The 24,983-nt window shown below is 43.5% G+C and overlaps 2 protein-coding genes across 4 annotated transcripts; one reads left to right on the top strand and one right to left on the bottom strand.

Annotated features, from left to right (window-relative positions):
* Positions 1-354: 354 nt before the first annotated feature.
* Positions 355-10,559, bottom strand: mocos (molybdenum cofactor sulfurase). The gene is made up of 15 exons (XM_076050051.1): positions 10,235-10,559; positions 8,051-8,140; positions 7,887-7,953; positions 7,131-7,775; positions 6,930-7,006; positions 6,600-6,799; positions 6,376-6,492; positions 5,404-5,793; positions 5,138-5,300; positions 4,942-5,029; positions 4,476-4,600; positions 1,754-1,850; positions 1,114-1,255; positions 906-1,010; positions 355-783 (listed from the first exon to the last, which is right to left on the bottom strand). The coding sequence occupies exons 1-15, from the start codon at positions 10,344-10,346 to the stop codon at positions 679-681; spliced, it is 2,523 nt and encodes an 840-aa protein (XP_075906166.1). The 5' UTR covers positions 10,347-10,559; the 3' UTR covers positions 355-678.
* A 2,198-nt stretch (positions 10,560-12,757) lies between these two features.
* LOC142904146 (poly(rC)-binding protein 3) lies at positions 12,758-23,782 on the top strand. 3 transcript variants are annotated; one of them, XM_076050075.1, is made up of 14 exons: positions 12,764-13,413; positions 14,624-14,664; positions 16,390-16,497; positions 16,658-16,681; positions 16,798-16,830; positions 16,943-17,059; positions 17,272-17,403; positions 17,836-17,964; positions 19,097-19,186; positions 19,848-19,889; positions 20,312-20,387; positions 21,244-21,296; positions 21,956-22,125; positions 22,562-23,782. In XM_076050075.1, the coding sequence occupies exons 3-14, from the start codon at positions 16,420-16,422 to the stop codon at positions 22,920-22,922; spliced, it is 1,305 nt and encodes a 434-aa protein (XP_075906190.1). In that variant the 5' UTR covers positions 12,764-13,413; positions 14,624-14,664; positions 16,390-16,419; the 3' UTR covers positions 22,923-23,782. The 3 variants fall into 3 exon arrangements, with proteins under 3 accessions (XP_075906192.1, XP_075906190.1, XP_075906191.1); XM_076050076.1 differs by lacking the exon at positions 14,624-14,664; XM_076050077.1 differs by lacking the exons at positions 20,312-20,387; positions 22,562-23,782 and having other exon boundaries at positions 12,758-13,413; positions 21,956-22,113.
* Positions 23,783-24,983: the final 1,201 nt, after the last annotated feature.

Below are 24,983 nucleotides of genomic sequence, written 5' to 3'. Positions count from 1 at the left end.
TCCCCTTCTCTACCGTTTTAAATTGTTGTTTGTATGTGCATGGTCGGTGCATACGCAGACGGTAAGCATCTGTTTATTACTATAGCTGAACCATGAACAGATCTATATCATGGTTTATGTGTTCCCTGTACATGAAATGATAATGGTGTTATCATTTTATGTGATTTTTCATGTCACTGCCAATATGGAATCATATTGAGCATGCATCACTACATTTGAGTGCTTGGCTTTTGTATTGCAGGGAATAATATATCCTGGATTTGAAGCAGCAGTGGAGGTGCCACATCCTGTATGTGTGTGGTGTGTATAATAAAATAAAATTCTGTCTGTGGGGATGAAAAGAAGACGAGTCAATAAGCTTCCTCCAAGTTTTTAATGGTTTTTGACCCAAATAGCAGCACTGCATTTGTACATCACAAACACTTTAAGAATGCCATCATTACAAAAAAACAAAACAAAGCTCATTACTTTGACTACGTGGAGATAAAGTGAAATATGAAGGCAATAAGTGGAATGAGTCTGAGAGGACGAAAGACAGCAGGGCGCACATACACCAATAAAAAGAGCAGCATCTCGAATCACACAGTATTTGACAGCTGATCTTTGGTTCTTGCGGTGCAGCATGACTGCGAAGGACAGAAATGTTGACGCCAAAGTAAACAAAAGTGATATTTTTCTTCATGAGCCGTGCAGCTCTGGCTGGATGAAAGCACCAGCAGATAGAGAACCTGCTGCAGCAGAGCCGTCTGCGAGTTGATGGCTCAGGTACATGCCGAAAGTCAACTGGAAATGCACGAGAAAATAAGGAGAGTGTTTTAGCTCTTGATGTGCAGGCACTTCAACGCTCATAACTGCCATGACACGAGCATTATCATCATGACAAAGACGCAGCTGTTAAGACTGACCTTCCCTGTGCGGTGGGCAGACAGTGACAATAGAGGCTCTTTTGTTTTGGCTCCTGTGTCCTGGTCTATTCCAATCATGTGGCACCTTCCACATTGACCTGTGACCTTTGAGTTAATCACAAAGGGAGCACGTTCATTTTTTTTTGTAGGAAAGCCTATACTGAATTCATTTGAAGAATTTATAGTTTATCTGAGAGTGTCAGCTCACCATGAACTGAGTGTTGCCAATAATCAAGTGTGACCAATTATCCTCCTCAAATGGTTCTACTCCAGCAATGACTAAATTGGCTCGGAAGCGACTAATGACATTCTGCAAGTCAAGGAGCTGATCACCCTCAGAATGGCCATGTCTGAGAAAAAGGAAATGTGGAAATCGCAAGTTATTTGCTATGCAATGAAAATCACCCTTTGTGATGTACACAACCAGTCAAAAGTTTGGACCCACCTTCTCATGCAATTTTTTTTTAAATCTTGACTTCTACACAGCAGACAGATACTGAAGACATCAAATATATGAGCAAGATATATGTAACTATGGTGCAAAGAAAAACACTTCAAATAACTCTAAACATACTTTTTATGAAAGGTGGCTATTTTGAAGAATTTAAATATAAAACGTGTTAAAAGTTATTTTACACTTTTACTGTTTCCTCCATAAGTCTGTGTGTTTATTTGTAGTTTTGATGCATTCAGTGAGAAACTGCAATGTCAACAGTCATGAGAATGAAAGAAAAGACATTAAATTCACACAGTGTGTCCAAACTTTTGACTGGTAGAGTAAATGTACAGATGTATCCTGATGTTTTTTCCCCTGGCATATTTTGAATAAGACATCATTGTGTTCAAACCTGCTTCTCATTAGCTTTTGCACGAGCTCCACACTGGCACGGTTGATCATGAGATACTGAGCTTCATTCACCATGGAGAGAGATGTGGATATGGCAGCTAGAAGAACAAAAGTTAAAGTTAGCACCAGCAATTTGTTTCTTTCATTCAACTTGAGGACAAATCCATCCTCAAAAAAGGCCCAGTATTAATACAGAGAATGAAAAGCATTCATTGATCACTTTCACACTTCAATATGTAAGAAAGTGGGTTGTGGTCATTTGGGCTTGACACAGTAAAATTAAATATCGATAACCTCCGGAAAAGTAAGGTCTTTTTTCGTGTTATGTGACTCATTGTGGGATAACATCAGAAGCTGTTCTTGTAACAAGTTATTTACAGGGCTGAAGTCAATTAAACAAAGGTGGAAGTGGTGAAGCAGTTGTAGGGATGTCTACGTCGGGTCTCCCTCTCAGGGAGTTTTGCAGCAGTTGGTCCACAACAAGCTAAATTTTTTCACCGTCAGCTGAAAATGAGATGACGCTTCCTGACTCTTTACCAAGAGGATAGAGTATTTGTCACGTTTTAGTTTTTCCCGGTCAACGCGAGCATCTGTTCAAATCTTTTCCCAAGTCTGGTGGAGCATGCTGCAGTCTGAATGCAGATGGGCGACACCATGCATCACCAGCCTCTCAGGGCCGGCAGTCACTTGACTGAGATTTGAATCCTCAGACCTCAGATACTGTTGAGAAAAGGATGGGGGAGATGGAACAACCCATTGCTAACCCGGCTGACGGTAAGCTGTTGATTTCTCTGGTGCTGCAGGAAGTAGGAAATTTGGTACATGGTGATGGATGTATGGTGGTATGTGGAAGAAGTTCAGCGCAAAGCTAATGAATAGGTACGGAGACTGAAGCACAGGCATCCGTGAGATCCAACCAAACTACATGGAGATCAGATTTACTGTGTTTGGCTGATTCTAACCTCCCCCCCACCTCCCTCCCTCCGCCAGATAACATGAAAAGACTGAAATGACCGCCATCTAACAGCTGACGTAGTTTGCCAGCAGATAGTTGGTCAACTTTACTACAAACAGTGGTCAACAGAGGTCAAGCCTTAATACAATAAAGCAAATTACATTCCACTGTCATTCACGCAATCACAGTGCTCAGCAATTGTCAAAATTAGATACTTGAGAAAGACCAAGACGGACACCCTTCCCCCAACATCCTCCACATCCACTCACACATGCACCTTACTTGGTATCTAATGTGTTTTTATGTCTTTATGTGTGTTTTTAGTGAGCTACTGGACACAATAATTTACCCTTTGGACATAAATAAAGTTTGATTCTAATATAAATACAACCTTTAAAAAATAGACATTTACAGTGGTCTGTTCCAATGCATATAATGGTAAACAGGCTTTTTTTCAACAAATAAAAAAAGTTAGATACTACTTGCAGGACCTTTCACCACCGGATGGCAGAAAATCATTTTACTTCTCTGTGTAATGCAAACTATGGCTCTTTGCTTGGGAGGTTGTGAGCAAAATATTGAGCATTAAGGGATTAAGTATGAAGAAGATGTTGTTCTGAACCAAGACCAAGAATTCAAGTCCACAAACTAATTTAGATGCTGGCATGTCATTTAACATTTTTCAAGAGGAAATGTATTTTATAGTGAATTGCCCTCATTCTGAAGGAGTTATCATGTGGAGTGTAATTTATTATATGACATTTTTCATTGTTCCTGTTTCCACCGAGAAGTCTTTCCAATTTGGTCTGTGTTATAATGTAAAATTGCCCGACGTTGAATCACTAAAGATTTATCGAACTGGCACTACCTCCTTTTATTTTATTAGAGAGAGAATAGAGAACAGGTTCCTCTGGAGTTTTTCAAATCCAATGTGTATGATCAGTGGAATATTCGATTTTTAGATGGCTTAATGCTAGTGAGTTCTTGGGAACCTTTAGATAATGATATAGATTTATACATATATAGATGTATAGATGCAAACACAAGAAGAAAAAAAGAATGATGAGACACACGCAAAAACAATACCAGTCATTCAGTTATTCGGCTCAAAAGATATCAAATTCTATACCTCTCTGACAATGCAAATCCATTTGTCCTTCCATTCATATTCTTTGGAACACAGGATCCCTGCTTGGATTTTGCAGTCTCTACTCTCAGGCCAATTACCCCAATGACCTCAAGTTCTTCTTATTATGCAAGCCCACTACCAGCAGGACTGATGCTCAGAGATTTTGCTTTGTGCATCCTCATTGCCAAATTCTAAAAACAGGAATAACGAAAATCATATCGTAGCAAAATACAAAATTTTGCAGACGTTGTGATTAGTATAATGTATGTAACGACTGTATCATGTTTAAATGTATGTTTTAATTGTTTGTGACACTGTATATATTGTTAATTCTAGCCACTGATGTTTCACACACTTTATGCCTCCTCTCCTTCAAACATGGCCAACGAACAAATGGCTTTTCAGGCAGCCTTGGATTTAATGCACTGCTTCACAAGGATGGTGTCCCTGGTCCGAAATCGCTAGTACAATTCACTTTGTCACTCAAGCTATTTATTCCAACAGATGTGATCCGAACAGAGGACAGAATATCTAGAAGTGAAACGCAACAGGGAGCAGCAGCAGCAATGGCCAACATATAGTGTGACGATGTTCGAAACCGTGTCCTTGCATTCCTGTGTGCCTTTGTACTCTGTGTACCTCCACTGGGCCTCCTCTTCATGTCTCGGGTAAAATCTGGATTTTGTCTTATCAGACGACATGGCTGTCTAAGGAAATCTGAAAGCCACGACGCAGCCTCATCGCCACAATCGACAGTCTCCACCCTGGAGGAAGAAGAAGGGATTAGTCTCCCGGGGGAAATCTACAGTTTGATGCTTCCTATTTGGAGCAACATCTAATCCAGCAATCACTAAATAGAATGCTGTTTTTTTTTTTCACCTGTGATTTATCACAAAGGTACCTAAGGAGATTCACATCATGTCGAGTTCTTTTTTTCTGTCTGTTTTATTTGCAATTAAATTAAGTACACGAGGCTCAACAACACCGTCGACTGAAGCAGCGCGCCGAGGAAGCATTGGTACGAATGAAAAATATGGAACGAATGATTTGTCACTGTATTTCCTGGAGCTGCTGCTTTTAAATGTTTGAACACAGCCAAGCTCACCTGTCACCACAAACTTTGCTCTGACACACTTGATAGCTCGTGTGAATTTCAGCCGTGCTTTCCAGGGGAACAGAAATAGCATTCATTCCTGCACCAGAAAAAAAGATAAGTCCTTTAACACAGGATTCATATATTTGAATTTTTTAACGTTAAAGCATTTTTTTTTTTTGGTAGTGGGCCGCTGACTCTGTCTGACCTGATGCCTGCAGAAGCAATTGGTTTGAGGGCAGGTGGACCTCTGGGCGAATGAGGCACAAACATGGCACTCTCTTTTGGCTGAGACACACACCGTTTTCATTCACCACCATCCAGCTCCTGTCGTGGAGTAAACCCCGGGGTCCCAATGGCCAGTCATGGACCTGCATAAAGAGCACAGCACTGCATCAAACTAGGACAGAGGAAAGAAAGAGAGAGGAAGAGAGGGAAAACAAGGCAGACAGGGTTTTTGGGGAAAGGTCACACCTCATATGCTCCACATGACTTGATCGGATATATGTAGATGTTGGTGAGGACACAAGCTCCTCCTTGGCTGTTTGACACAGTCTGCTGACTTCCTTGTGTTTTTGACGTGTCTTTTGGCATCTGCTTCTCTTCATTCACTTTATTTGTTTCTCCGTTACTGACTTTGATTGTCGAGAGACGGTCATTCACTTCCTCGCGGGCTGCTGTGGCTCTCAATTTCTTTAATCTCCCGTCGTCCACCGTGACCGGCTTCTCGACAAAACACTCGGCGACAAAGTTCAGGAACCTCTGACAGTCTTCAAATGTTGACATATAGCCAAAGGACACGCGGACGGATCCGGTCGGCCGGCCGTCCACCAGGTCAATGTTGTCTCCACAGACGTGTCCAGCCTTGACAAAAAGAACATGTTTACAGTAGCTACGAAAGGCCATAAATTTGACAATTCAGAACCAGAAGTAAAAACCAGAGGTTAACAATTTGGTCTGCGAGTTTTTAATGTAGAGATGTCGCCCTGCGATAAACTGGCAACTTGTCCAGGGTGTAACCTCATGTTTGTGACCCTCAGTACAGGAGAAGCGGTAATAGAAATGGATTGATGGATGCTCTGTCTTATATCTTATATAAACAAAGATATGTTTTTTCAAAAATTTAGACCCCTTAATCAAAAGTCTTTAAGACTAATGGAGGAAAATCTCAGTGACTAAGCTAATTACTGACATTTATTAGCTAAGAAAGCCAAGCCTCTCCTTCTATCCACACTTTAACAGTGAAGAGATTTGAGTTGCTGAGAGAAAAGAACTTCCTTCCTGAAAAGACATCTCTGCCAGTGGTATTTCTGAGCAGTGAACAAATCACTGAAGAAATTGACCAAAATTAGATCAAAATAGATACAGAAACAACACAAATATAAGAAACATATATATTTATTTGGAATGAGACAGAATTACCTGGACTAGGCTTTGGACTCATACCTGCAAGTTTTTCTTCATCTGTTCATTGGTGATCCCCAGGAAGTACTGACAGGCGCCGGTGTTGCAGAAGCAGCCAGTGCGCACATGAATGTTGTACAGACTTGCCATCCTGTCGACCTGTGAGTAGCAGAGGATTTTTCAAAATTTGCAGCGGCCTCTGCATGTGCGTAAACAAACGGTAAACAATAACGAGGCAGGGAGAAACTCGAGTTTGTCAAATTCACCTGCGAACATCCAATTATGTGCCCGCTAGAATCCATAAGGTTGAAGTTTAGAATTGCGCCCTGTGTGCTCGGACTCTCAAACTGGCCTTCAGCATATATCTGAGCTGCCGGTCGACCGTTGCCATGGCAAAGACTTGACAGCAGCATGTAAGTGTAGCGTGCCAAGCCAAAAGTGTGCTGCTGGATGTTGTGAATGCCCCCTGAAGGCAAAACAAAGGGAAAGACAGAGGGGCCATTCACACTGACTCAAAGCGGAAACAGCCTTTTTTCAGACAACCTATGTCGCCATTCTGAAAGCTTGCACGTTAAAAAAAAAAGCCTCTACAGCACCTGTAATTCTGTTAAGAACATCAAATCCGTGATTGACAGCAATGATGTCCAAGAAGGGCACAGTTCCATCTTCAAACCTTTATCAGGGCAAAATGGAGGGAAAATAAACTGCAATTTTTAGAGGTGTAGCGAGGGAGCTGCGGAACAAGCGAGAGCTTTCAGAGAACACCTAGGATTTGGCAAGCTCGCGCAGGACTTCACCTGTCAGAAATGTTTGCCGCCTGCACATAATAATCTTCTCCCGACAGGTAAGCCGCGGCTGTGCCTCCTCCGAAGTAAGTCTTCTCTAGTATTCCCGCTGCGCGTTTGTGAACGAGGAGGGCCCCCAGGCCCGTGGGGAAGCCAAACACCTTGTAGAAAGAGACGGGGACAAAGTCGGCGGGGCAGTCCCGCAGGTCGAGGGGGGAGCAGCTGACGTGCGAGGCTGCATCCAGCAGCACGAACCAGCGGCCCCGGTGGTCGCACGCCGGGTAGAGCCGTCGCGCCTGGATGCCCTTGACATGGCGAAGGGGATACTTCTTCCCGGAAAAGTTGCTCTGGGCCGGATAACAGAAGAGGTGCGGTGTTTGGCAGGCGTACTCTTTGCCGTCGACCTCATCTTTCGCCCGGCCCTCCACTTCCTGCGGGCAGACGGGCAGGGCGACTACCCCCCGGCCGGACGTCAGTCCTCTAATACCTACGACAGAGGTATGGCTGTCGATGAGATAGCAGAAGTGGCTCCCCGCCTCGCTCTCCGTCTGCGCCCTCCAAGGGAAGCTATCAGCCACCACTCTGACAGCGGCCGTGCAACCGGAGGTGAAAATCACACAGTACTCCTCAGGGGTTGTGTTGAAATGCTGCAATATCCTGCAAGATAGCGAGCCGCTTTTTCACCCATTTCAACCAGCACAGTCGCGTCCAGCCGAGTCACGCGACTCCATTATGAAAGGCTTCATTTGGCGCGTGAAAGGTCGTTACCTGAATCGGACCCTCTCCACGGTGTCATGCGTCAGTCTGCTGCTGGGGTTGTGGCTGTGAGGGTTTCCTGTGGAGGGCCACATGAACAACACTATCTGTTCAGGGAATCAAAGCCGTGGTAATGATAATTTCAACCTTCTGCTTTCACGTGATGTTTTTCTCACCGTACACATTTCTTGAAATGTCCTGGCAGTAATCCCTGATGAGAGATTGCGGGTACAGAGTCGCTGCTGCGTGATCCAGATAAGTGAGTCCTGCTCACAGGAAAAAAGACTGATTGCGATGGTGGAAACTAGCTTGTGTGCATTTCAATCCATCCAGCGGCATTCTTGCGTTGCCTGCCTTCCCCCATAAAAGTTAAAGATTCTCCTTTTCAATACTTCACACTATTTTGACGAACCTAAATTGAATCTACAGATTTAAAAAAATATGTATTCCACAGTTCATTTTTCTATTTGATTTTACAGAAAGGGAAAATTCAAAGCTGCATAGCAGCATAACCAGCAACCACCAAACCCCATAACCTTAAATGCACCATTATTTATGGATTCATACTTTAAATATACATTCATATACTGTATCAATTGTTAATTGTTGATTGTACACCTATTCAGCCACTGTTGGTGACAGGCAGGCCGGTCTGAGAATTTCAGAGACTGCAGATCTAGAGGGATTTTCCTGCGCAAGCATCTTAAGGGTTTAAGAGAATGATCCAAAAAACCCAAAATATCCTCTGAGCCAGAGGTCAGGGCAAAATGTCTGGGCTGGATCAAGATGACAGAGCGATAACAGTAATTGAAGTAACTCGTTACAGCCACGGCGCACAGAAGACCGTCACTGTGTCAAAGCGGGGACACCTGTCAGAACAGAAACGATGCCTGGTCTGAGTAGCTCTGATTTCTTTCGTGACATTTTGATGGAAGGTTCAGAGTCTGGCGGCGCGGCCTACCTGAGAATTGTTGCCAATCCAAACCTTAATGACCACACTGTGGATCCTGTAACGGCTACTTCCCACAGCGGGATAACACACCATGTCGCAAAGCTCGAAAAATCTCTAAATCACACAGTGTTGGGAAAAGCAGTTCTTTGAATGACTTGGATCAGTGCAATAAATCAATTTGTTCACCGAAACGTTTAGATCCCCTGCTGTTGTGACCCACATAGAAGTGCTGTTGCTTCCACAAGTATGGCTGATTTTGGCTTAATAATCGTAATATTTGAAAGATTTATACACTGCCAGGGAGGAATATAGCTTGATTTTATGCTGTCAAAGTTTTTCTTACTGTATTCTTACATGAATATGCTTGATTTTGTCTGTTTTACTTTGCTCAGGTTTGAGGGCATGGGTGGAGCTGTGTGGTGGCCAGTGGTGGCCAGTGGAGGCTTTGGGGATGGGGATGATTTGACGTCTTAAACCTTTTTCTTAATTGTTGTACAGTGACTGTTTTCTTTCTTTCTTTCTTTCTTTTTTTACACATATTTCTGACTTGACGACTGGTCTGGATTCTGTACTTGGGGAAAGCAAGACACTCATAGAAAGAAATTTAATGTAACCCTAACCTTAACACTAAGACAGTGCAAACAAGCTGATATGGGTTCGTTATCAATATTTAACATTTATCATTTCCTGTTCTTTAATTCATAGGTCCACGGTCATAAGGTCACACCGACCAGTACGGTAACAATGAGAATAATAATAAAAAGCAGTCATGTAGACATTTCAGGTATCTGTGAGTCATGATCTTACCATGGCCACCACAAGAAAACAGCCACTATCCAACGGATCAGATATTATTTTGTTCGGTGACTTAAGTTTGTTCGGTGAAGACAGGACATTACTTTCAAACACTTTTTGCGAACCATGAAAGATGGAGACATTTGAAAAATGAAGAGGTTATGAGATTTCACCGTTTAACTGAATGGAGAACTGAACGGATCGATTCGGGAAGTGATTCGGTTCAGTGAGTTCAGCCCAAAGATTCGGACTTTCGAACGAAGCGTTGGTGAATGAGACAACCATGCACCCAGCTGAGGTCAATGCAACTTTGGGATGAGGTGGAAATGGAGTTTGGTATTGTATCTAAATTGTTTCAAGGATCAAGGAAGTTCCTCAAAAAAGGAAAACTGTCTCTAACCTGTCACTCCCAAGAAGTGTGATATCAGTAAGTGCGCTTACACGAGACTCTTTGAATGATTAACATAACTATAACTTTATCAGGCAAAGCGAGTGTGTATTGACAGTGTCAATGGGGTTTAGTAAATGATTTTAGTGTTTTGTGCGCGTTATCTCTGGGATGGTGGCCAACTCTGTGCAATGATTCAGCGCGCAGGTCACAGACCGTATCTACCTTTTGTCCGAGTGAACTCCTGCTCAACCACGTCTTGGAAGTTTCCCCCATAGCCGTAGTGACTCCAGTGCTGCCGGTAGCTCTCGAAGGTGCACAGTTCTTCAAAATCCATCGGGAGCTTTCGGCACGGCGCAGTGTTCGCGTCACGCAAACAAACACACGCGCGACTGCGGTCATTGACGCAGTTCGCAGGAAGAAAGTCCGTCGCCCTCGGACTTCAGTTCACCAGTCGTATCCCCCAGACTGTATCCCGAAGGTAACTAAGGAGTTAGTAGCGGAGTCATAAACATCGCAAGTGTCATCGGAGGTAAAGTTGACAAGATTGCTGAGTACAGCTAAGAGACCCGGCGGCACATTTGTAAGTAAAAGAAAAGAGTTGTAACAACTCGAGCGCCGTGACGTGTGACGTAGCGAACCGCCTTCTTCCGCAACATGCTCCCCCTCCCTCCCCGGGTTTATGACCTCACTGCGAACGTACTACAGCTAAACTGATAACGTTGCATTTTGAAAAATCTCCCAGATGTTTGGTCACTGGTCTCAAGTAGCAGATGTCTCGGTATGTGTATCTACCATGTCAGCCTTACAAACAGTTAATTGGCGGTCTAAATTTATGATCTCAGACCCCCCCCCCTTCCCCCCTACCTCACCCCAGAAGCGTATGCAACGCGTCTGCAGAGCGCGCGTAGACGCGTGGAAACAGCTCCATACCCTTTCAATTTTTTTCTGGAATTTATTTAGATTTTGCAGCGTTGCTCCCTGAAACTAATATTAAAAGGCATGCATTGAATTTGTTGAGATAATGATTCAAGGGGAGGGAGAAATTTTGCTTAACAATAATCGCTCGCTGACTCATACAAGCCATCTGACAATGGCCAGTTCAAAGTGGCTGCTGTCATAAAACAGGACAATTCAATCAGTGCCTCAGTGTTTTGTTTTGATGATTTCCAAATCCATCAAAATATCAAAATGAAAGACAAAGGAGAAAAAAGAAAAAGGGAACCGATGGTTGCCCTTGTATTTAGTATGTATTACATGCAATACATAAGTATCTCTTTAGAAAACAATATCTTTAGTGCACATCCCCTGACCATTATCTTTGTTACGGCCTAAAAATATTTGCAGGTTACAGTCGTTGCATCATAAATAATGACACATTAGTTACACATATCTGAAACATTATGTCCATGGATTTACATGGACATAATGTAGACTAAGCCTTTAGCTTAGTCTGGTAATATTATGCTATTCCATAAGGTGCGCACATCTGCACAAATTATGCACTCCATCCAGGTTCTATCACGGCTTCTCTTGACCTCGGGGTCACTGTGGGTGCAGGAGCCTATGGTCTTGGGAGCGAGGGTGGAAAATTGCACCCTGGACAAGTCACCAGTTCATCACAGGACTGCATAGAAACAAGCAACCATTTACATTCGCACCTATGGACCATTTAGAGTCAACAATTATGCCTTATGTGCATGTGTTAGGATTGTGGGTGGAAGCCGGAGTACTTTGCGAAATTCCTGTGAGACACATGAGGAACGCGACAGTTGCTGAGAGGTGACAGTGCAAACCACTACTCCTGCACAAACGGCATGTCAAACAATCTGTGCAGAAAAAAGGGTGAGATCAAATCTCCCTTTTTATAAAAGCGCATTTAGCTGTTCTCACAGACTGTTTTGGAATGATAAGAAAATCTCAACATATTAGAGTATTTTGGAACAGATGTTCATTCTTTCGAATTAACTTGATAGCCCTGTTTGTTTTAATATGATTTTAAAGATATGAATCCTGTTGTGCTCTTAGTAACTGTTGCTAGCTACTACACCAACAGGTTTCAGTCATCACTCCCCACTAATTCCATTATATATAATCCCAGACTCTTTAATCTCATTGACACACGGTTCATGACGGAGAGAAAATTAGTCACAAGCAACTGGCATGAAATGCTTGTTCATCTTGTGGTCTGTGAAAGGGCAGACAGTCACACACTCTGTAAGAAGCCCTGACCTTGAAAGCTGTAGTTTGATAACACTGTTACAGTTTAGCAAGGTTCTATAATATGCTTCTCTACGCACGTTGACATCAATTGTTTGAGGTGTAACCCCAGAAAAAGTCCCTGAAAATGTTATTGTTGAACAAACACCTAATCTTTATCATTGTGTCCTCAGTACAGTATTTAATAGTGTATTAACAAAAAACACCACTTGGAAGTATTAAAATCCTCGTTGAGAAGCAAACGTATTGTGGCTTGCTGATAGGGGCTCATAGCAGCCATCATTGTCCCAGTGCAACACACTGAATGGTAATTAAATGTGCCACTTATGCTTCAGTGAATCCTTTCCTCCATAATTTTGAAGCACAGCTGAATACATTTCTCTGTGCAGAAGGGCTGTATTGTACCCAGTATGGCCTCATTACGAGGGCAGAAGGGCTTGGTGTGGGGGAGGGCAGAGGCATCGTGGAGAGGGGGGTTGGGGGAGGGATGGGGGGCACCCCACAACGACATTGTGCTCAACATCACTAAATACCTCAAATGGTACATTGTCTTTCCCAGGACTCAATTTGTCGGGTTCCCTGTGCTACAAAGGTGATTTCAAAAGGAGATTTATTTTTAGAAAAAAAAGGATAGAGAAAAAAAATCTGGCCGGAAGGAAGCTCTCTGATGAAAAAAAACAAAACATAGCGGCCACGCAGATATCTTAGCCCAAGAGCAACATCAGGGCACAAAGGCTCCTCTTCAGGGTCTTTTGTGCGTGTCTGATGACTCCGAAAGACGAGATCTCCTCGGCGTCTTCTTGCGGTGGCTGTTCCTGTTGCCGTGTCTATCTGAGCTGGACATTATCCAGCCAGAGTGCCTCTTTGCCCTGCCCTCAGGCCCGTTTGGCTCGTGGATCTCCGCGCTGAGGAACGCCTCTTTGGTTGGCCGTGACAGGGAGAATTAGGCAAGAGATGCGGGTTCACTTGCCCTACGCAGGGGCTTATCTCGGGCTAAGCTGAGGGACTAATAGCAAAGACAGCCTCTGCTCCAGCCGGTCTGAGGGCACAGGCAGCCATCTGTCCACCCTGCGCATAACTGACAACAAAGGGGGCAAACATTGCACGCGGACCTCAAAACTTGAAGACCGTCCATTGAGGAGATACCAAAAATAGTGAGGAGCGACGAGCGTTTTCTGTGTAAGGTCAGTACTCAAACAAAATTCCTTTAAACTCACTCATTATCCTGCTGCCTCCCAATTAGCCACAGGGTCATAACCGTCAATAAAAGATGGAAATGCCGCGGACCGCGGTAACGTCGAGGTGAAGCCAGACACAAACTGAACTTTTGATTCGCGCCTGTACAAAAAAAAAAAAAAGCCATAGCTGCCTCTGTTTTAATGCACCACTCCTGACTTCCATTAGAGTTCATTTTAGCTGCCTGTTTGTCTCTGTACCCTGTTGTCTGCTTGTTTTTTCTGTACAGAGATAGTTTGGGCCACAGTGAGTTATCACATTAGGTAAGAATGGCATGCTGTTCGGCCTCATGCTCATAGTGTGAGCTGCTGTGGTTATAAATAGAATGATTCTTCAGACACGAAATGATCAGTGATAGGTAAAGATCTTTTATTATTATCAATATGAATTATTAAACATGTTTTAAAAATGCATGTTAGGTTTGAATTCTATTTAGAGGTTGTTCTTTTCCAAACTAGAGCGCCACTGTATCTAATAATCTTATACAATATAATCACCTTATCATTGATTTTCTCAGAATGGTCAAAATTGCTTTGTGCCGGCCTTCAATTTAGAATATATTTCCCAATGAACCCCTTCGAGTAATCCACTTAAACATTGTACTCCATTTCCCTCAAGGATTAATGCCCTGTTTTTCCTATTGTCTGAAGCACACTGCTGTCTGTCAGGGCTGTGGGAGCCGGGTTCCTCTAGATTATGCGTTTCATTCTATGTCTACTTTGTGGGTGCTGGTGTGTGCACCACTGTTTTGTTCGGAAGCCTTGAGTGGTTGCTGATGTGCTGGAGGTGACAGAAATGGGTCAAAAGGGTTTTAGCATTAACTAAACAAATCCCACCCTATAGGATTAGACAGAGATGTTGCCGTTTATTTGATGTAACCCTATTCACTGTAACTTTATAATGATACACACTGCGAGGAATATAGTCACGAGCCTTGTCGTAGTGAAAAGACAACGTCTACTTATTTATGACATCATTTGGATTAGAGCCTTTAGCTTAGTCTGGTAATATTAACGCTGGAGCATAATACAACAGTGTGTTATTTAAAGCAAAGCTTGTGGGGATTCCTGGAACATCTTTGTTTATTTTCAAATACCATTTTAAATGGTGCCAAAGCTGAAAGCTCATGTCCACACTTATTTCTGGTGTTTCTTTCAGGTGTGGAATGGCGTCAGGGAGAGCTGTAATTATTGGTTTATGTGAGTATATAAGCACCCACCTGTCAGTTGGCTTAGATTAGCACAATGACTGACAACACAGGGGGAGAAGCCAATGGTGTTGTGCACATACAAGAAAGAATAGATAGAAGAAAGTTGATTATGTTGCAAATTATACCACCTTTGATAAATTAAAAAAAAATGTAAAAAGCAAAGGTTGTGGTTGGATTCAAGTTGGACAGAGCCACAAAATGATCACCTCTATAACAAAGTTGAGCAAATCAAAGAAGGTATAAATGGCAATGCGCAGAGCCACAGTGGTGTTGTTAAATTCTTCTAGCTTTGTGGAAAGCCAGTCACATTTATTCTTCCTCTTTGTGTTTCTCATTGATGAGTTACGCTAACCCTCTAAGTCAAGTCAAAACAAGTTAAAAGTAATGAGCGGCTGTCTTATGTGTCTCATTAAAAAAAGCAAATGAAAACCCCATATCTTTCCGTGCACAGCCATTAAAACCCCCAGAATAGGATTGGATTAATCTCTAGATTAAGCCGGAACACGTCTTGCACGCTTACAACCTGTTTAACTCCATGTTCCCTCCACTTTGTCACAAAGGCCTCAGAAGTTACTGTTCCTTTTGTGTGAAGCCGCGACGTTTTAGCTGTAACATGGGATAGTCGGTTAGAACTTTCATTTTTATATAACTGGTTATGAAAACAGATCATTTCAACATGAGGCACACTACTCTCTAGCCCTCAGCATCTCAGAGTTCTCGCACACATCCTCCCCCCCGGTTCCTCCTCAGTGTAAAGTTGTCCCCCTTTCCGTTGCAGCGCAATATGCCGCTTTTCCTGCCGCGCATCAACACATTCTTTATTTGTTCTGCAAATACAGCGAATTGGACATGTGGCCACAACGCTGAGCGGTGTCACTGTGTTATAAGGAGGCGGTCATGCTCACACACATATCACTTGATCGCCCTCAGAACAAGTGGCTTCCTTTGTGCCTTATCGTGCTCAAAGGAGTCACACTGTTTGTATTTAGCCAGAACCAAATACACAGTTTGATAACACCAAGTGATAGGCTCGCAAAGTGTTTCTCCAGCTCACAACGATCGGGATTAAAAGACGAACAACAATGGTCAACTATGCCTCAGAGACCGTAAGCCCCCAAATCCACCCGTTTTAGAAGACAAAAAGAGCAATAGATCCAGGTTTGGAGGACTTTCTGATTATCTGAATTCCCCATGGTTCATCTAATGATCCGTAACCTTTCCAATAAGAGATACTCTTTGTCTCCGGAGACTATACAGATGCAGCTTACACCCTTTCAAGAAGCACTTACATCTACAGTATCTGGCTGCCCCCTCCCCTAAACCTCCAAACCCCCCAAGAAAATCTTGTTGAGCGTAGCAAATGACGCATTTCACATTTCCTGCAGCTGCGGGGGTCTGACGGTAATAAATAGAAGGGCCGTTTGAGTAAGCAGGGTTGATGACCACAAAAAGACAAAGGGGTAAACAAATAGAAAGGGAAAAATAAATACTTATCATGCCTATGACATAATAAGTTCAGGGGCAAAATAGTCCAAATTGCTTCTACTGTCCATCCACCAGAACCTTGAATAAATGACAACAATCAAAATCAACATTTGGGAAGCAAGTAAACTTTTACTGTGTAGTTGAAACAACCAAATAAACAAAACAATATATAAAACAACGCACAATCCACAAACATGGCCTTGAGCATGTTTTCTTTTTCTTTTTGCAGAGTGTTACCTTTCTGCTCCAGAAACGCACCATGTCTGACAAGGAAGAAATGACTTCAGACGGTGGTCTGAACGTGACGCTGACACTGAGGCTGCTGATGCACGGAAAGGTTGTTCAAATGATAGCCTTGATGCTTTCTCTCTGCTCTCCTTTGTTTTTATCTGCCATATGAGTAGCAGCACTGCGTTAAAATGATGGTTTCCTGTGTTCATGTGATGGTATCCTATCTGGTGAAATGTTGCTCAACCTTTGTTATCGTTGTATTACAGGAAGTTGGCAGCATAATTGGCAAGGTATGCCTGTTCCCTGTTTCACACTGTGTTCGTTGTGTGTCCCCCCCCCCCCCTCCCCCTTTACTGTAACTAATCAAACCTACTATTTTATTCCATGGCTTTCTTCATGAATCCAGAAAGGAGAAACAGTGAAGAAAATGAGGGAGGAGGTGAGCATTAACTTGAACATCCCGCGTGCTAGAAACTCAGGGAAATCATGTGTTGGGACACACATTCCTTGCAAAATGTAATGTTGGAATAATGATGGACTTGTGTTTCCAGAGTGGTGCACGCATCAACATATCAGAGGGATCATCTCCAGAGAGAATAGTCACCATCACAGGACCAACAGAGGGCATCTTCAGAGCGTTCTCCATGATCGCAGAGAAGTTTGAGGAGGTGCAGTAGAGCATTAGCGCAAGCATGCTGTTGTGACAAATGTTGCATGGCGTAAATAATGCATTGCACACCTACCGTCTGACGAAGATTCTGAAAGTGTTGTGTATAAATACCACAGGACCACAGAAAAAACAACACTGTCAGATATAGCTGACTTTCTTTGAGTCAGAGTGACAAAAAACAAACAAACATATTTTTCAATTCTCCCCCAGGATATTAGCGCTGCGATGACAAACAGCACTGTGACAAGCAAGCCACCTGTGACACTCCGGCTTGTTTTCCCAGGGAGCCAGTGCGGTTCGCTGATTGGCAAAGGAGGCTCCAAAATCAAAGAGATCAGAGAGGTAGAAGTCCTTTCCTATATGTTTTCAATCAGAGAATTTTTTTTTGTTGTTGTTGAAGAAATCCAAACAGGGAGACAAAAATGTTCTTTGGTGCTCTTGTACTTCAAGTATCAAGCACTAGCAACAAACTTTTTCTCAGCCTAGTCAAAAAGTGTGTTTTTCTTGGTTGCTAATCATGAAAATGCCACTGATTATGAGTGTATAGATCACGGAGGCTGAATATCCCCTTCTGAACTGAATGAAATTGGCGCACACTCCTTCAAATATCGACATATGTGCAGCTATTTGGGCTTGCAGCTGCTCTCTGCTAGTCAGAATCTGTTTGGGGGTAATTGGGGGTGGGGTGGGGGGGTAATTGGAGCTGCTTTTCAATTTGGGCCCTTTTCAGCACTAAGTAGCCTTTGTTTCCTCGCGATGTCTGGCAAAATCAAGACCACAGGCGCTCAAGTTCAGGTGGCAGGAGACATGCTGCCGGACTCTACGGAGAGGGCTGTCACCATCTCCGGCACTCCACAGGCCATCACTCAGTGTGTGAGACACATCTGCTCTGTCATGCTGGAGGTAAGCGGCGTCAGATGGCGCATTCAACCCGATGTCTCAATTTAGTGCTCTGGGTATGTGACATTTGGTTAGGCAACGCGGCAAAGTCGCAATGTTATCGGTGACGTGTTCCTCGCAACGCAAGGTTGAAGCATTGCGTTTGGTTTGGTTTAGATTGAGTGCAAGAGCGGTGTCGATGACTAATGTCCCCTAATTATTCTTCTCCAACACCAGCAATGCCAAAGTGACTTTGAGTCATGAGTAATAATAACCATAATAACAATAATAACCAGCTAATTTATCAATGTCCCCTTCGAGCAATATGTGAAACACATAATCACAAACTTTTTCCCCCATATTTAGCAAAGCTCTAAAGTGATTTGGAAGACAGGGAAGCTGCAGCTCGTCTGCTGCTGCTTGGAAGTTTTATCATTGTGAACATATAAAAATCTTCTTGTGTTTCATGACACCTCTACAGAGTGTATAACGTATGTTTTTATGAAAGCTTTCAGAGAAACCCGCAGCAGTAAAAAATCCCAAACAAACCAATGCATATTTTTTTCTTATATAGCAGAGTGGAAGACTGCTGAAGTGAAGAACTGCGCATTTGCACTTGCACCGCTGTGTGTTAATGCTTTTTGGCTGAGTCAGGGGAAAGAAAAAACAAATCCTCCAAGTTGTAATTGTAATAAATACATTCAGCACACTAGTTTGCTATTTTGTTTGGATCTTTAAAGTTCCACAAGGTCCACAAACACGGAGATGCATTTGTAATCAAATGTTTCTGTTTGTTTTTCAAGATAAGGATATTAACTTGATTTCTTTTTTTTTCTTTTTTTTACCATCTTCTGCCCCACTATTCCTTCAAAGGTACCGCTGATGTATGGCTCCCAGTCCCTTTTTTGTTACAAGCTTTCAAGCTTCAAGATTGAACTGACTCCTTTAAGGCGTTGGTGTGAGCAGTTTACGTCGACATTCGTCCTCAGATTTAAAATATCTTTCAATTTCAAATGAATAGGATATGAAAAGATTCAGCAAATGATAAAAAAGAAAAAAAAGAAAAAGCAGAATAGAGTTTACAAAGCCAGGAAGAACTCTTTTCTCAGATGCAGCAGCATATGAAATGTTCTCCCTGTTTGCGTTTGGTCTGCAGTCTCCACCAAAAGGAGCTACTATCCCTTACCGTCCCAAGGCCATGTCTGCTGGAGCCCATGCAGTGTTAGCGCCGCAGCATTCTGCACAAGTAAGTCCACACGGTAGTTATCCCAGCGCTATCGTCAACCCTTTATAAGAGACATAACAGCGCTAAAGCCTCCCTTTTTGGAAATCGTAGAGAAATAGAGCTCATTAAGGGCAGTTCGCCACTAGAGGGACACATCTTTGTAATTATGCTGCAGTAAGCTCTTCACGTTGGCATGGCAAGAGCAGTGAGACTGTAATGACACGGAAGAAAGTATTTCACCATGCTTTAATGGCTGCAATGCATCGGAGAGCAGTGCATAACCGTGGGGGACCTGGGAGATGTCGTGACTGAAGCTCACGTTTTCCGCGAGCTGGTGAGCCGCTGCCCCGATTTTTTTTGGCACAGTCTGTTTGTGACCTATCAGACATCTGTTTATGTTATCGGATTTCTGGTCATGGTCAAAGAGGGGGAAAAACAGTGAATGACATTTAGATGAAATCCCGCTGAATCTATACACATTACAGTGTTGGAAAACGAGGGAGAGCATTGATTTTCGCCGGGTGCCCTTGGCGCTATGTGCCCGGGCTGCGACAAAAGCAACTTTCAAGTGACACGCTAGAACACGTCTGTGTGCAACCCAGATCATTAAACTGAGGCTCTCTCTTCTCTCTCTTCTCTCGCTCCCTTTCCCTTCCTCTCCCTCTCTCTTCCTCTATCACAGGCTTTCGCAATTCCAGGGCAGTATGCCTTTGCACATCAAGATGTAAGTATGTTCTTCTGAGCGACTGACATCCGCCCTGTTGACCTTCTTCCTGCCCACTCCCTCCACGCCACCACTATGCCCTCTGTGCACCCTACTCTGCAACAAAGATGAGATTTCTATAACGCCGATCTCTTTCAACACCACTAACACGAAAGAAGCAGTAGAGGCATGCCTTGATTGAAATAACGGCGAAGATCTCGAGACTCAACTGATTGAGCAGTTGTAGCTCCGTAGCCAGAGAGATGTGACTGTGTATCTCGTAACGAGACGCCGGCATGCTTCCCGAGGACAAATTGAGCCTCTTCAGTCCGACACCATCTGTGATATTTGTGATCGTCAGATTGGCTCTGTATTGTAGTAATCAGCTCCTCTGAAATAATCCACTTTGATTGGTTAGCTCTAACTTCCTTCCTACCCTGCAGTTGACCAAGCTTCACCAGTTGGCTATGCAGCATATCCCCCTCCCCTCCCTTGGGCAGAGCAACCCTACCTTCCCTGGTACGTACCCACGGCTCCCCGGGGAAGTCCATCTATCCCCCGTCTTCACTCCTCACTAGAATCACACCATCAAAACACCCTCCCGAACCCCCCTCACGACAGGAAAGATCACGGACGTCTCTCTGCTCTCAGATTGTACACACCCGCGTTGCTTTGCAGAGACGGTTATAGAGCGCGGTGGCATCCGCATAGTTTGAGGCAGGAAAGACGATGTAAACAAAAGAACTGCAAAGGTTCGGATTTAGTTTGTTAGCAACAATGTGGAGAGCCACTCGCTGAAATATTCATAATCCAAAGCACAGTTTGAAATATTGAAGTCGACAGAGTAGCACTGTGAAAGGGAAGCAGCACAGTTCTCTGGGAGGGAAATGTGAAAAATGACAAATATTTACACTTCGCTAAATATTTAACAATTTCTCATCATTTCCCATGCAAATGTTCAATTCCTTTTTGCCTACTCTCCCCAATCCAATGAACAAATCCTAATCTCTGACCCCAGCTCCCACCTCTTCAACATTTCCTCCAATTCTAACACTGTCTTGGCCAGACCATCCCTGACCTCAACTCCCTCACACACTCTGTCCAAAGTAAAAGACGATGGAACATAGCAACATCTTGGCTATGTGGGCACGACGAGTGCTCAGAATCACTTTAAATGCTAGTCATGTAAATAAGTGCATATGTTGTGCATGTGTGCTCATGTCTATCTTTCTCATTTGCAACGTTCTATTTCTCACACTCTAAATGTAGCAGTGTGCCAGTGGTAAACTAGACAAAGTAGGGCAACTTGTCATACCATGAAAGTGAAAGTCATTAGTGCCATACTGTTGTTCGCATCCCTTGTCCTACTTTGCAGGATTGGATGTCTCTGCCCCCACAAGTTCACAGGAGATGGCAATACCTAATGATGTAAGTGCCACATTGTTTGTCCTCCCCTGAAACTTGCAGCAATAATGCTCCGACGTCGTGTCTCGTTAGCACTTTCTCAGAACCGCACACATTTTTTGACCCAACGTTTTTGACCTTCTCTGCCTGTGGAGATTTTAATTATAACCATCACTGACAGCACTGATGGAGCTGTGAATAATAATATTCATGTCTCAGAAACATAGTGAATGAGTGTTTGAATTTTATAATGCACGCAGTTTGAAATTTAATCTAATCGTGCTAATTCAGTAGGGGGGAGTATAGAACATTATGTGTGGTTAATATTGGATCCTCAGCAACAGCACGATAGTAGAGGTGGAGCCTCAGCAAAGAGATATTAAATAGTCATGTATCATTTTTTTTGTGATGGAATAAACAAACCACTAAGAGTGAGACAGAGTCGACCGGATGAATTGACCGTAACATGATCCGATACAAAACCCAAAAAATATCCTGTCATTTCACCGAGCCTTACAATGACATGATGTCACATATTGCTCACCAGGGGAGAAACTGTCAGCGCCGCCTCCGCTGTTGTCACCTCTGCGTGTCATCTTGAATTTTTGATTCTGAAAAGCATGGGAAAGATGAAGCTGATTGCCATTTGCATGTCCTTCCCATCCCCCCTCCACCCCGTCTAGTTCATTGGCTGCATAATTGGAAGGCAGGGCAGCAAGATCAATGAGATCCGCCAGGTTTCGGGGGCTCACATCAAAATTGCCAGCGCCACTGATGGCTCAGCCGCGCGCCAAGTCACGATCACGGGCCCGCCGGCCAGCATCAGTATCGCCCAGTACCTCATCAACGCAAGGTAAGACGTCAAAACGGGAGGGGGGAGCGGGGGGTGAGGGGGGGTGGGCGCCCACTCGCTGCGTGGGCTTGGCGTCGTAGCGAGTGGCGACGAGGCAACCGAACAACGCGCTGCCTGTGTTGAAGGGAGGAGCTATTGTACTGGCGGTGAGGCTGGATTTGTTCCATCTCACGGCTTCCCGCTCTCGACCGCATTCAAATCCTTATTGTCTCTTCTTTTTAACACATTCCTTTGATTCTTATGTTTTCTCCTCTCTCTCACCTCCCTTCTCCGTCTCTCTCTCACCCCCATCCTTTTTTTTTTGTCATTTCCCCCCTTCTTTTAACCCCTCACCATCTCCAATGCCCCCATCCATCCATCCATCCATCCATCCATTCATCCATCCATCCATCCATCCATCCATCCATCCATCCATCTACCCATCCATCACCTCCAGCTTAGAGATGGCTAAATACACCATGCAGGCCGCTTCCTCCGCGACCCCCGTTGATCTCAACATGGGCTTCTCCCAGTCCATCCCTGCTGCCTCCACCGCTGCTACCTCTATGGCCGTCCTGGCGGCCACCACCCCAGCCCCCACCGCCATTAACGTCCACTCCTCCTCCACCCTACCAACCATCCAAAACCCACACTACGCCATCCCCGTTTCCAGCCTGCTTGGCATGAAAAGTCTCCCCGTCCTGGCTGTCCACCCAGCAGCCGCCTCCAGCCTAACGCAGGGTCTGTCCCCTTACACTGCCAAAATGCAGACGCCCGGCGTCAAAAAGTCTGAGCGGCAGAAGTTTGCTCCTTATTGACGTCTGTGAGGCGATAATAAATGAGGCGGAATTATTACAAAGAATCAAATTAAAATTGCGTACATGCGAGTGGCCTGTGGTTTACACCGGTGGGCGCACGCTTGTCCACGTTGCACTTGTTTTCCATAAACCAGGAGACTATTAGAAAGAGAATGAAACATGTCTCCATTAATTGAAGCAGCGGCAGCGGGTGCATATTAATTTACCATTATCTTACGTGTGCGCATAACAATTAATGTGGGTAACTCAGGCTTGTATTGTGTCCTAGAATTGTTTTTTTCCCCCCTTTTTTTAAATGGATTCACGTTACAGAGCTTTATACTCCTGATGAGGTATTTTCAACGATGCAAATTTTAATTTCGTTTTTATCTGTGTAACTAGTGCACAGTCAGTTTTACTGTTAGATATGCAAACTGGCGCCAAGAAACATTGGTGCTTTGTTGGCAGCAGGCTGTTAAAAAATGTTTTTGTCTTGTACAATAGAAATAAGTGTTTTGGGGTATTTTTTTAAACATTTTTTTTAACACTTTATAATAGGCTCTCCTCAGTGCTAACAGGCTTGGCTGTCCTGTAGTAGCATTGCACTGTAGCAGTTATGAAGGGATGATTATTTTACCAGTGGACTTCACTCTATTCAGTAATCCCATAATGGCCAGAATGGAAGTAACTTATTTGTTCTTTCTAGAATCATTTTTCCCATTGTTCTCCGACTTGAAAAAGCACCAGGAATGGATGGTGACCAGTAAAGTCTTGTAATAAATGTTTTATTCATGTGTTTCCACTACAGCTAACCCCCCACAGTGCAGATTTGTAATATTTGTTCATGAAATGACTTTGAAATAAATGGGATTTTTAATGAATAATAACTTGTCTGTGTTCTTGTTGCCGGTGTAAAACAAATATTATACCCTGGCTGATGATTACTTGCCTTGAACTTCTGATTACCGACGCTTTGTTGGCTTTGAGCTTTAATTGTGTCAAGTCGAACCGTACATTTTCTATCTGCTGCAGTTGCATCACAAAACTTTGAGCAGTCTGAATATTTGTTCCAAATATGTTTGCCTCTAAGAAATATCTCCTTCCAAGTTTGTTTTAGCAGAAACATGAGGGAAAAAAAATTGGTAAACGCTGGCACTGCATAAGGAATTTGAGCATCTGTTTTGATGTGTTGTTTGTTTTCAAAGTTTGCTTATACACAAGGCTATATTTCTCCTAATATTTTTGTTTAAAAAAAAAATCTCACCAGCTGCACGTTAAGCAGCGGCATACATAAAATAGAGAAAACAAGTGGGAGTAAAAACAATGACCATTAGCAGGGACAAACGCAGAGACTTTAAGAAGCTTTGGAAAGTATGCAAAGAAAGCACCTCACAAACCATAGTTCTTCACTTTATGTCTGAAGTTTGCTGATAAAAAAAAGGACATGAAATGACAGCAACCACAAACTTTTCTTACCTGCATTCTGCTGACAAGAACAGATGCACTCGCACTAACCTCGCAGTAAATATTCAACACATGTTGTGGCAAAACTCCCATAGGCACCCAAAAAGGAAAACCTTCACCTCCAGCTGCCCACTCAAGCATAATGCTAATGGGCAGGGCTGGGTAGAACACATTCAGACCTTGTTCTCCTCTGCCCTGTCCCTGTTTAGCCCCGACCTCGTATTTTCATGTAGGAAAATAAAGCTGCGAGGTTGCCACTTGTGTTCCATATCAGATCCATGCGATGAGAGCAGTGGGGTCACGTGGTCCATTTTCCAAGCAGGGCTCAAAATGTTTAAGAGGAGATGATCAATAGTTAAATGGTTGCAGGAATTCAATGACATTTCAAGAAAGTTGTGGCAGCAGAGAATAATGTTGCATGCATGAGGGCCATGAGCCCAGGGCAGCTCTGCTTTGCCAGCCTTGCCTCTCCTGCTTTATTAATCCTGTCCTTTCACAACCTGACACAGGCGGCTCTGACAGTCACAATTCTGGAGATTGCTATCATCACATATTCTTTGTCAAAAGCAATTTAGAGGTAAATAAATAATTGTGTAAATCATCTTAAACGTTTCTATC

The sequence above is a fragment of the Nelusetta ayraudi genome, unplaced genomic scaffold (genome assembly GCF_046127955.1).
Source record: "Nelusetta ayraudi isolate G7.1 ecotype Tasmania unplaced genomic scaffold, CSIRO-AGI_Nayr_v1 ptg000122l, whole genome shotgun sequence".
In the NCBI taxonomy this organism is placed as follows: Eukaryota; Metazoa; Chordata; class Actinopteri; order Tetraodontiformes; family Monacanthidae; genus Nelusetta; species Nelusetta ayraudi.
This window is presented reverse-complemented; position numbering and strand designations above follow the sequence as displayed.

What these genes read in the sequence shown, in the direction of transcription:
- mocos (XM_076050051.1), bottom strand. Translation starts at nt 10,346, where the DNA reads ATGGATTTTGAAGAACTGTGCACCTTCGAGAGCTACCGGCAGCACTGG. An exon ending in AGATGAAGAAAAACTTGCAG is followed by an intron (nt 5,794 to 6,375) that starts GTATGAGTCCAA and finishes CTTTTTGTCAAG; the next exon opens with GCTGGACACGTCTGTGGAGA. An exon ending in ATTGCTTCTGCAGGCATCAG is followed by an intron (nt 5,030 to 5,137) that starts GTCAGACAGAGT and finishes TTTCTGGTGCAG; the next exon opens with GAATGAATGCTATTTCTGTT.
- LOC142904146 (XM_076050076.1), top strand. Translation starts at nt 16,420, where the DNA reads ATGTCTGACAAGGAAGAAATGACTTCAGACGGTGGTCTGAACGTGACG. An exon ending in GGCTGCTGATGCACGGAAAG is followed by an intron (nt 16,498 to 16,657) that starts GTTGTTCAAATG and finishes GTTGTATTACAG; the next exon opens with GAAGTTGGCAGCATAATTGG. An exon ending in AGATGGCAATACCTAATGAT is followed by an intron (nt 21,297 to 21,955) that starts GTAAGTGCCACA and finishes CACCCCGTCTAG; the next exon opens with TTCATTGGCTGCATAATTGG.